This window comes from Carlito syrichta, unplaced genomic scaffold (genome assembly GCF_000164805.1).
Source record: "Carlito syrichta isolate Samal-C Ts95f unplaced genomic scaffold, Tarsius_syrichta-2.0.1 Scaffold303195, whole genome shotgun sequence".
NCBI classification, from domain to species: Eukaryota; Metazoa; Chordata; class Mammalia; order Primates; family Tarsiidae; genus Carlito; species Carlito syrichta.
In genome coordinates, this window is record NW_007247291.1 from 219,362 (window position 1) to 230,855 (window position 11,494).

Sequence of the window (11,494 nt, forward strand, 5' to 3'; positions counted from 1 at the left end):
CAGATATGTGGGCTGAACTCATCTGGAAAGGATTTTGTAAACAGTTCCTTTCTCTGGATCAGTAATAAGCTAATTTTCAGACCTCAAAGCCAGAGGTGTCCTCCAAGGGGTGCTTCCTTCATAGTCCTGGGCTCTGGCTTTTTGCCTCTGGTCCAGTGGCATTAGTTAGGAACAGTACAGAAATATTTAGACTTCCGCACCTTTCCTAGACCTCAGTGGAGCTGTTCTGATTTCGACCACTTCCCCACCTCCCCATGCCAAACTCCACTCTCGGCCCAGCCCCTTCTGACTCCAGTTGAGCAGAGCCACATGCAGACAATGTGCCAGCCAGACAGCAGGCATCTTCGCACCTTGCTGTAGAACCCGGAGGGGCAGGTGCCCAGGAGATTTGGGTCCACCTTCTGCAGGTTAGGGCCTAAGCCTGCAGCGCCCATCTGTTTTATGGTCTCCAGGATATGATTCTCGGGTTTTCCTAGGTCAGCTAACAGGGTGTTTTATTGATGGACAGGAAGTTCCTCCTTTTATCCAATGTAAAATAGCTTCAGCTCTCATTCAGATGCATTTCCTCTTGCCATCCTCAGTGAGATTTAGTGTCCTTGCTTTCCTGTCCACCATTCCCAGGAGTCCTTTCTTCAGGTCCAAGATGATTAAATGCACCAACTGGATAAATTGGGTCCTTCTGTAAATCACCTCTTGATTTGTAGGACAAGTGAATTGCATTTTCATATTATCAGATATTCCTAAATCTGCTTATGGTACCTGTCTTGTTGGGTCCTGCATACACAACTGTTTCAGAAATAGGTGTGTGTTTGTTCTAAACTTGACAAGTTACTGAGTGCCTTCTCTTTTCCATCCCCCTATAGCCCAGATGGAAGGCATCCCTCACATGTTACAGAGGAGGACCTGGGTTTGTGCAGGGCTTAGCCCAATGCACACAGCTATGTGGGCAGGACCGGGGTGACACTCAGGTCTTCTGACTCCAAGTCCAGTGCTCCCTTTCTCCCTGCCTCTCCAAGGGTGCCAGCTGGATTGGGAAAGCCCAGAGGATGCTGGGGGCCTGGGGTGAGAGAAACCTACCCAGGATTAAACTGTTACTGTGGCCACTGCCCAGAGCCACTGATGGAGTAGTGAGCCTGCACCCACCCCACAATGAGCTCCCAAGCTGCCAGCCTGCAGCAGGGCTTGTCCCAAACCACTAAATGCTCGTAGTTTCTGCTGCAAGAATGCCAAAGTTTGCAAGACACTGTCTTCTTCTGGGACAGAAGCCATAATATCCAATTTATAAATCTTAGCACCGTTTATTTACTCAACAATATTTACTCCCTCCCTAGACACACACACCCTAGCTTAGCAGTAGACAAGGTGCCCTTGCTTATTAAGAGCAAAGTCCCATCCCCCTCTTCCTGAGCCGACCCTGCTGTGTGGGACCATTTCTGGCCCCTCCACATGATTTTCGGTGCCTGGGGAAGGGCACCCTCCATTTGAGATAGATAATTGAGAGCTGACTGGAGAGCGACTCTACAGAAAGCACCCTCGGGTCAGGAACTTGGCTTCGTGCTCTCCACCCCTCACCTCTCCTCTCAAGATCACAGCTGAGAGGGAGGGGGGTTCTCAAATGACCCCCTTCACTGTGCAGCCAGCCAGAGTTTTCAGTGTGTGGAGTTACGCTGACTTTGCGAAAGAAGAAAATTACTTTGTCCCTAATGCCTTCCCACTGTCAGGCAGCAGGAACAGCGACTGACAAGTTTATGTGCCAAGTGGCAGTCCCCATTCTCCCCTAAGCAGCCAAAGCTATTGCTTTTTATGAGTCTTCCCAACGACGCATGGGTTTCCAGATGGCTTGTTCGGGGACTTTGGTGTGCTTTCTGGAGTCGGGGTCTTCAGCCCATTGAGAGAGACAGAAGTGTTGACTGTGGAGGATAGAGAGGCATCCCTCTTCCAGGCGCTCAACTCTCAAGGGGGCAGGTTCCAATGCCCTGAAACCTAGGAAAGCTGGACCAGCTCAGAACTGGGTGCTTATTGCCTGCCAGCTGCGCCCTCTAGTGGGAGCCTGGCAGCCCAGACTTTCGCCCCTGGCTGGGGGATATTTGCAAGGTGACTTTGAACCGGGGCTCCGGCATGGTGACAAGCAAGTGCATAATAAGATGGGACTTGGGGGTTTTAAAGCTGCATTCTTATAGCGTCTTCTCCACGGTGATTTGAGTGTCATTTGATGGAAGATGACTGAGCAAGGAGAGGTGGTACAGGCCTAAGATGAGCTGCTTTTTGTGAAATTCCCTTCAAGCTGACTCTGAAGCCACAGCCTCCTTGCACACAGGGAGTGAGAGATTGCCAGGGATGGGCATCATACCCACAGCCCTCTTGTCTTCTAAGCCTGCATGGGACATGGGGGGACATTTCTGGCCAGCATCCAGCATGGGCATGCTTGCTACATCCCCGGGGCTGCTTCTGCTAGCTAGATCAGTCTCTAGATGGCTCTCCCTGCTGGAAGGAGCCAAGACCTAACACCTGCCTTCTCCACATCCCCTAGGTAGGTGGGCCTGCCCAACATCTTCCTGGGTCCGCATCTGGTCAGATGAGAAAGGAGCTAAAAAATCCTTTTCTCTACCTTCTGCTGCTCCTCCTTATCCCCATCCCACCCTCTTGCCCTAAAACAGAGTCTGCTCATCAGTTCCTTTGTACAGGGAGGGGTTTCAACTGCCTGGGTAAACCAGGAGTCTGCTGTCTGAGCTCCTTCCATCTTCCTGAGCCCAGAAGAAAAAAGTGTGTTAGACTAAGATAATACCGCCTTTCGAATATCTCGGCTTGATATTTGCCTCCATGAGTGAGAAGGGCCAAATGTTATCTGCAAGTTTAATCTTCTGTATTCAAAAATCCCCATCCCCTTTGTCTGCCAGCGCATTCCCAAATAAGCCTTTCACTTGCTCTAAGCATCTGTAATTTTTTTTGCCTCTTTTTCTCTTTAACCTGCTCTTTCCATTGGCCAGTTTATTCATTTCTCAGCTACAGCTTCAAAGGGGCTCATCTTCGGGTTACGTGCCCCAAGGGCATCTGGAGGCAGCGGTTTTCATTTTCTCCGCTGAGTCAGGAGCCAGGCCCAGCTTGACTTGGTCTCCTTTGTGTCTTGGTGTCCAGTCTCAATGTCCTGCCAGCCTGGCTTGGGCATATCATCAGTCTCTTCTCATCCCTGTGAAAAGCAGGTGAAAATCAATCCGCTTATGGCTCTTCTAGCCCCAGCAGAAGTGAGGGCCTCAAACCACAGGCCCCTGGGCAAGGCCGAGGGCAAGGCCAAAGCCAAGAGTGACTCCACTCTGCGTGGATGTTCTTTCCCTCTGCCTTTGAAGACAGCTGGTCACAGGGCAGAAGGGGAGAGACCAGGGGAGGCAGGAGGGAGAAGTGATTGTTGGGAGGAGTAGCCCCCTGGGGCTGAAGATGTGGTGTGTGTGGTGCTCAGACTGTCTGGTTCTTCAAGACAGGTTTGCAGACTCCCCTTGAAGTTTAAAAATCAATGAGAACTTACTTTTAAAATTTTTAAAAATGCTTTTTCCAGTTTGGAAAAGAAAATAACGTTTAAGCTGCTAAGGGAAAATAAAGGTGTGAGACATGATTAACCTGGTTGACAGGTTGTGGCCCTCCTTAGGGTGGGAATGATGGGATTGGGGGCCTGAGTAGGTATCGCTTTCTGCTGTGTACCCCATCTGCAACCCCAACACTCTCTGGATTTGTGGGTGTCAAGTCCCCTCTCTGTGGCAAAGGTGCATTCTGAGTTCTCTCTGCTCAGCCTGGAGTTTATATCGAAGGGTAATGAACAGAAAACAGGCGTTTCAATCAGATTTGATTTAGCTATAAATTGGTTCAGTCAGTATGCTCTGCATTCATACTTCTTTGTCTTTTTTTTAAACAAAAGGAAAAAAAGTTTAAATCCCCCCTTTCCTTCTCCTGCAGGAGGTGAGTGTGTGGGTGTCCTGTAGAACCATTGGCTTCCACCCCAGCTTTGGCCCCAGCCTCCAGGTTTTCCATTCCCCCCCATCCCCTCCCTCCATCCCCTGCTCTCCACCCCAAAAGGGAACCCTCTGCCGCCATCATTACTGTTATGTCAAGATGCCCAAACTTTCCATGACATATCCCATCCTCCGACCACGTTCAGTATTGATGACTTTCATGCAGGGCTATAAATGGAGGGGTGGGGAGGGAGGGTGTAGCCAGCAGGGAGGGGGTGGTGGTTGGGGGGGGATGGAGAATGGAGATCGTTTTTTGTCTTTTTTTAAAAACAAAAAAAAACAAAAAAACCAAATTTGTCATTTAATGGATCCAAAAAGTGAAACACACACACTAAAAAAAAGATCAAAAATCCCCTCCGCAAAGATTATTTTTTTCCTGGACACAAATTGCTTTGTTTCCTGTCACGTTTTAATATCAATATTAACACAATGTGTAGTCTAAAACTAGTTCCTTTGTAGTTTGCATGGGATGTGAATGCTGTCTCAACGTGCCCAGATCTAGAAGACTGCATGAGCATCAATTCAGATGTGAAAAAAAAAATCTCTCTCTCTCTTTCTCTCTCTCTTCCATATATATCTCTATTTCTATTGTGATAATTTGGTGGGCAGTGAAGCACCTCCGGTTGGTTGCCGTAGTGTGTTGAATGATTGTTTTTTATTCTCTATATTTTTGGAGCTCCAAGCTTCTTAGTAGTAGCCTGGGCTGAGTATTCTTGAGTCCCTGCTGATGTTTTCGCATGGCCTTGGTTGAGTGTTAGAAGTTGGGCCTCAGCTGTTTTTCTCGAGTGTTTGGCTTGTAATGACCGGTGCATGCCTGGCTTCTGGCCTCATACCCAGCTCTATTCTCTGCACACCAGTCCTGAATAGCTACAGTGCTCAACCGAATTTTGGCGCGCCCGCTTCCCCGGCAGGCTCCAACCCCGCGCGGCCCGGAGGCTTCCCGGGGGCCAACAGCCCAGGACCTGTCGCCGATCTCTACGGCCCTGCCAGCCAGGACTCCGGAGTGGGGAATTACATAAGTGCAGCCAGCCCACAGCCGGGCTCGGGCTTCGGCCACGGCATAGCTGTAAGTACCTGCCTTCCTCTGTCCTCCTGCCTCCTCCTTCCTGACCAACTCCTTGTGGCCGGTGGGTATGCCAGGAAAGCCCAGAGTGGAGGGCAGAGGAGAGGACAGTGGGTCCCTGTCAACGTCACGCCAGCTATTGAGGATTGAAGCGCCTCTGTGTATAGATGTCCTGAGTGCCTCCCATGTAGTCGTGTGATGGAGTAGGAGCATGGGCCGGTCAGGTTCAAGGCACCACCACACCGTCACCTTCAGCCCCTGCAGCCTTGAGCCCCTTACGACATTTATCTGAACCTCACTTCTCTGGCTGCAAAACTGGAACAAGTGTGCCTTCCTCAAAAGATTGTGGGAGAGGCCAGTTGCGGTGGCTCAAGCCTGTAATCCCAGCACTTTGGGATGCAGAGGCAAGAGGATTGCCTGAGCCCAGGGTTCGAGACCCGCCTGAGCAACTTGGCAAGACCTCATCTCTACAATAATTAAAAAAATTAGCTGGGCATGGTAGCACGCTCCTGTAGTTTCAGCTACTTGGAAGGCTGAGGTAGAAGGATCACCGGAGCCCAGCAGATTGAGGCTGCAATGGCCACGAGCATGCCACTGCACTCCTGCCTGGGCAACAGAGTGAGACTCAGACTCACACACACACAAAAAAAGATTGTGTCAGAATCAGCAGAAGCAGTATATGTCATGCGCTGGCACATAGTAGGTCCTCAGTACCAGCCTCCTTCTTTGATCCCTTCTTTCTGTAGACTGTTATATGGGCTGGGACCTCAGAACTAGGAAACCTACCTCCCACCCGCCACTTCCAGGATAGCAGCCTCGGCCAGTAGATCCCTGGCCTAATGTCCAGTGGCAGCTCCGGTGCCTGGGAGTTGGTGGGGGTTGGAACCCTCTCCCAGGCAGTTTCCTCTGCCAATGTTCCTTACAGTTTCTAGGTTCCACGTAAGTCTCCACTTGGGTTCTTTAGCCGCAGCTTCCCCGAAGGCCAGATGCATTTGATATTTGTAATGCTCTGTGGTTCTATAATCTGACTAATCCAGGCAATGGAAATTTGCTTAACAGATTTGCATGCTGTTTTCAGATCGAATTGTTCTTCTCCCTCCCGGTGTGTGTGAGCATGAATGTGCCTGAGCCCACTTGCTCGCTGTCCCTTCCATTTTGGAAACAAAAAACTGGCCAAACTCTGCCCTAGCTAACCTCAGCATTTTGGAGGCAGTTTGGTCTTGAGCTGAGATGGGAGAGTCTGCAATCCCAAGACATGTTTCTGTCCGACTCTGCTTCCGGGAGAGCGTGGACGAGCCCTGCCTTGAGGGCCATGCTTCGGAGAACAAAACAAGTACAGACAGTCTGGGCACCAGGATGGTATCACTCGTTGGCCCCTGCCATTGGAAGCCTCTACCCCACCACACACACACACACACACACACACACACACACACACACACACCCTATACACACACACACACACACTCTCCCCTACACACACACACACACACACACACACCCTCCCCTACACACACTCTCTTCCCTACACATAAACACACACAGACTTTGCCTTACACTCATGCTCTTCCCCACACACACACTCCCCTACACACACATACTCTTTCCCCCCCGACACACACACACACTCTCTCTCCTATACACACACTCCGCTACACATATACACACACACACCCTCCCCTACACACACTCTCTTCCCTACACATAAACACACACAGACTCTGCCTTACACTCATGCTCTTCCCCACACACACACTCCCCTACACACACATACTCTTTCCCCCCCGACACACACACACACTCTCTCTCCTATACACACACTCCGCTACACATATACACACACTCTCCCCTACATACACACACACTCCCCTACACACACACACATACTCTCTCCCCTACACATAAACACACATTCTCTCTCCTACACACATATACACTCTCCCCCCGCCGCATACTCTCTCCTATACACACACACTGCCCCCCCACATACTTCCTTACACACACACACACACACACTCCTCCACACATAAGCACACACACTCTCCCTTACACACACACTCCCCTACACATACACACACTCTCCCCTACACACACACTCTCTCCTGCATACACACACACACACACATACACATTCCCCTACACACACACACACACACACACACACACACTCTCTCTCTCTCTCCTACGCATAAACACACACACACTCTCCCCCCATACACACTCTCCCCTACACACACACACTCCCCACACACACAAACACACACATACACACTCCCTTGCACACACACACACACACACACACACACACTCTCCCCACAAACACACACACACTCCCCCCCACACACACACTCACATATGACTGCCAGCCCTGGCCTCTACGGTCTGGGTCCTTGTTCATTTCCATTCCCAAGCCAGTGACACTTAAGTCAGTAGCTTGATGAGCCTAATCTCCTCAGATCAACTGTAGTACTATATCCAGAATATTACTATTCACCTGAGAGCTGTCAATTTGGGGGACCGTCTATTACCACTTCGAATACAACTCATTTCCATATTCAGCATCCAGAAACACAGACCCATATTTGTTCTTGAAAACCTGAGTCTTCTGACCTGTGTGCGATGATGTTTTTCTGAAATAACCAGAGAGCATCACAGTTTGTCTGCACTGGGATTTCTTCTCCCCAGCTGGAGCCGTTGGGACTGTGGACAGAGACTCTTATCTTTACATTCCGGGGTTCAGGGCAACCATGCCTGTCATTTTGGGCATGAGACCCCACTTTCCCACCACCCAACCCACCCTTCTGAATCTGGCTCTTGGTGTCCCCCTTGGTAAGCAGACAGGGTGGGGGGCAGGGAGAATGAGCGGGGACTAAGGGATTGGAACTGGGGAGGATGTTATCCTGGCCCCTCATGGCACAGTGTCTCAGAATTACATATTCATGCTGGCAACCACAGACTAGTCCTAGAGATAATTTCCCTTCCCAGAATATGACAATCTGTTCCCATGTATAGCGCACTGATGACCTTAACAATTGTGCAATTTTAGGGACCTTTGATTGCAACGGCCTTTACAAATGGATACCATTGAGCAGGTGCTTTCGTTGCCATCTCACTCTGAGGTATTACCGTCTCTGCCATGTGTCTCCACCCTGCCGGTGTGTCCGTACATGAATGTGCACTGGTCATACATGTACGCACATGCCCTTGTCTCATCACATCAACATCTCTTTCTCTCCTCTCTCTGGACCCCTTTTCAGGGGGGTGGGGGCAGAAACAAATCCAATCTTTTGATTTCTCATCCCTTCCTCTAGCTTTGAATCATGACCCCCACCTTTTTGACTCTTTCTCTCTCTTGTTTTCTTGATTTGGTTCTTCTGATTTCTTTTCTGCATCTTCCCTCACCCCTCATCTTTTTCTATCTTGAAATACAATCAAGAGTGTGGGAAACTGGAAGGCGATCTTGTGCTGTGCCCATCCCACGTGGATGGAAGCAGGGAAGCACCGGGCTTCTGCCAGGCCTGGGAGCAAGGGGGGGTGGGGGCCAGAGCCCCCTGAAGGTCCTTGGAGCTGACCTTGTGGGTTGCTGGGCCCCTCCAGCTCCCCAGGGCTTGCTGGGACTCAGCCAATGGGGTTCGTGCAGTCAAACAGCCAGACTCCATCTTTTAGTGAAAAGAAAACATTTTTGCCAGTAACTACTGAGTAATTATCCAGATTACCGCACGAAAAGCAAATTAAATTAACGGCATCACCTGTGTAACATGGATCTGGATCCCTGCCAGTTTCCTAACCTTTTAAACTGAGCTCAAGTTAATTAAACATTTTTAAATCACTTTGGTGGGGCTATGGAGGGGGTGGCATGGAGGAGAGGGGAGGTTGGGGCAGCGAAGAAACCTCTGGCCACAATCTCATGTGGAGATGAGTGTCTGTCATTCTGGGGAGGAATGCCAAGAAGGGGGAGAGGTTGTCCTCATGAGAGCACCAGGCATGTACTGTGTTAGCACATTAGTGTGTGGGGATGGAACACAGGTCTGTCTCTTTGGAAAACAGAGGGTGACAACTTAGGCCAGGGAATGGGTCCCACTTGGAAAATCCCACAAGGGCACAAAGCTTTTAACTCTTGGAGTTGGGACTCAGGAGAAGCTAGACTAGAGATGAACTGGCCACTTTGGGTTTGCATTAAATAGGACACCTCTCTCTCAGAGGGTGATTGCTCCTGGCCCCGGAGTCAGCCAGGACTCTGTAGATTGGGACCAGTTGGAGAAGCAGATTTGAGTTTGAGCTCCATAAATCTCCCGGATTTCTCTCATGGTGCTGCTAAGAAATCACCTCAACTAACGCAACTGCCTCTCTTAACCAAATAAACCATGTGTGTGAACCTCCCGCCCCTCGCCTCCACCTCCCCTTGAGCACTGACCCAGCCAGCGCTGGCCGGAGCCAGAGGCCACTAACAGTTTGAAGGAAAGCTACTTGCTACTAATTAAGCTGGGCTTGGGGTCCCAGGGGAGGTAAGATTTCCCTGAAAGCAAGGAGGACTGAGAAAGCCAAAAATTCTGGGGATTGAAGATGGCTCCAGCCCTTTGTGGAGCCAGATGAAGAGGGGATTAGACAACCACCAGGCACAGCGACCCTTGAAAGGCCAGACGCTGGGGCTGCCAGTGCCACCTCCCTCCATCTCTCTCTTGGAAGAGGAGGGGTGGTGCAGGGCGTCCCGCCCACTGCTCCTTGCCCTCCAATCTGTGGCAGCCTTTCAGTAGGGTGGGTGGGGATGGGAAGGCTGCTCCCAGTCCATCCTCCCTCTCCCAGCTGTGGGACTCAACTTCCAGAGAGAGATTAAGGAACCGAGAGAGGGGAGGTCACAGCCTACCTCTTCCAGGATGGATTAAGTGAGCTAGTAGAGTCACATGGCTCGGAGGTCACAGCCTACCTCTTCCAGGATGGATTAAGTGAGCTAGTAGAGTCACATGGCTGCGCCACAGCAGTTAAGGAGGACTGGTCAGACGCATGCGTTGTCCCCAACAGAGGTGACCTTCTGACTTTTAGTGCCATCCACAAAATTAGCAAGTCTGTGAATCCCGGGCCCTGGGCCTGTTTTTGTTTCCTGTAACCAATGCAGGTTGTTTGTTGTATATTTTGTTTTTTAAGTGTCTTGACCTCCGGTTCTTGGTATTTAAGATGATTTTTTAAGTGTAGATTTGTCTTTTCAGTCATTGACAGATAGCTAATAAAGGGAGAAGGGTTTTTTTGGGGGGGAGGGGGTGTTTTTTAAAAAAAAGTTAGCTTTAAAAACAGAAAAAAGCATCTCTGGCCATTGTGCAATTTGCCAGTCTAGCCAAAACCCAGTGTGACCACATCTGGCAACCGCATTTCCTACCGTTCCCCTAAGAATTCTACAGTACTGTATCAAATCAGCAAAATGAGTGGTAGCGCTCTCCTCTCCCCGGGATCAGGTGTGGCTTAGATGTCAGGTTTCCCAAACTGTGATCAGTGTGCTGTTAGCCAGGCCATGCTCACACATATTCAGTAGTCCGAGGAGATCCTTCTTTGAAAGCTCTAGTTAAGACATTGGAGTAAATTGTATCCTCGGCCTGACTTCTTCTTTCTCCTCCCACCCCCGACTCTGTGTTCTCCTCCGGTCATACCTGACCTTCCCGGCCCTACAGAGCATACCTGGATGTCCAGGCAAGACTGGGCGAAGTTTCTGAGCGGCCCTTTGTTTAGGTGATGTCCTCAGACCTGGACCCCCACCAGCCTCACTCCCCATCCCAACCAGAGATGGCTCACTTCGGATCGAGGGTTGACTACATCTCATCATCTCACGAATCTGCTGTAATATAAGAAAACAGCTTTTAAATGTGTATATAACCCATGATTTTGGTTTTGTTTTGTTTTGTTTTTCTTGATGGTTTCCCTTCCCCTTCTCTCTTCCCCTTCTCCTTTTAAATCTCTTTGAATCACATTTGGTAGTGATTTTGACTTAGTCCAGTAGTCACATAGCTTTAATATCTAGTTCAAAGCTAACCATAGTATAATTGTTATATTAAGGAGTTATTTTTTTTCTTAAAAAAAATTTTTTTTTTGCTTGTTTTGATTCTGTTCTCACTTTTAAAGGATGCTGAGATGGTAATTTTACTCTCAATATTTTGGTACCAGTTCTGAGACCGTATGAACTTTCAGGTGGAACTTTAGCACACACTGAAGCGAAGTTGTGCAGTGCGGGGCGGGAGATGGGCATGAGCTTTCTACTTTACGTTGTAGAAGAAATGAGATGTGGTAGGCTGATGAACAGACTCTCTAGCAGTTCCTTTTTTGTGACGTCTCTTTGTTAACCTGAGTATATCTATTTTCGGCAATAAGGTAAGGACGACAGTGTTTTGAGTGTCCTCCTTTTCTATAAGTGCTTTTTTTCTGTTGAAAGAGGTGATATTATAAG

At 49.4% G+C, this 11,494-nt stretch overlaps 1 protein-coding gene across 1 annotated transcript in view; it reads left to right on the top strand.

Annotated features, from left to right (window-relative positions):
* LOC103260409 (RNA-binding protein Musashi homolog 2) overlaps window positions 1–10,933 on the top strand; it is a 218,979-nt gene extending 208,046 nt beyond the window's left edge. Inside the window, exons 7-9 of the mRNA XM_021712346.1 lie at window positions 4,859–5,067; window positions 8,111–8,183; window positions 10,725–10,933. Of these exons, the coding sequence (XP_021568021.1) occupies window positions 4,859–5,067; window positions 8,111–8,152 (251 nt within the window). The 3' untranslated portion in view covers window positions 8,153–8,183; window positions 10,725–10,933. The remainder of the gene's footprint in view (window positions 1–4,858; window positions 5,068–8,110; window positions 8,184–10,724) is intronic.
* Window positions 10,934–11,494: the final 561 nt, after the last annotated feature.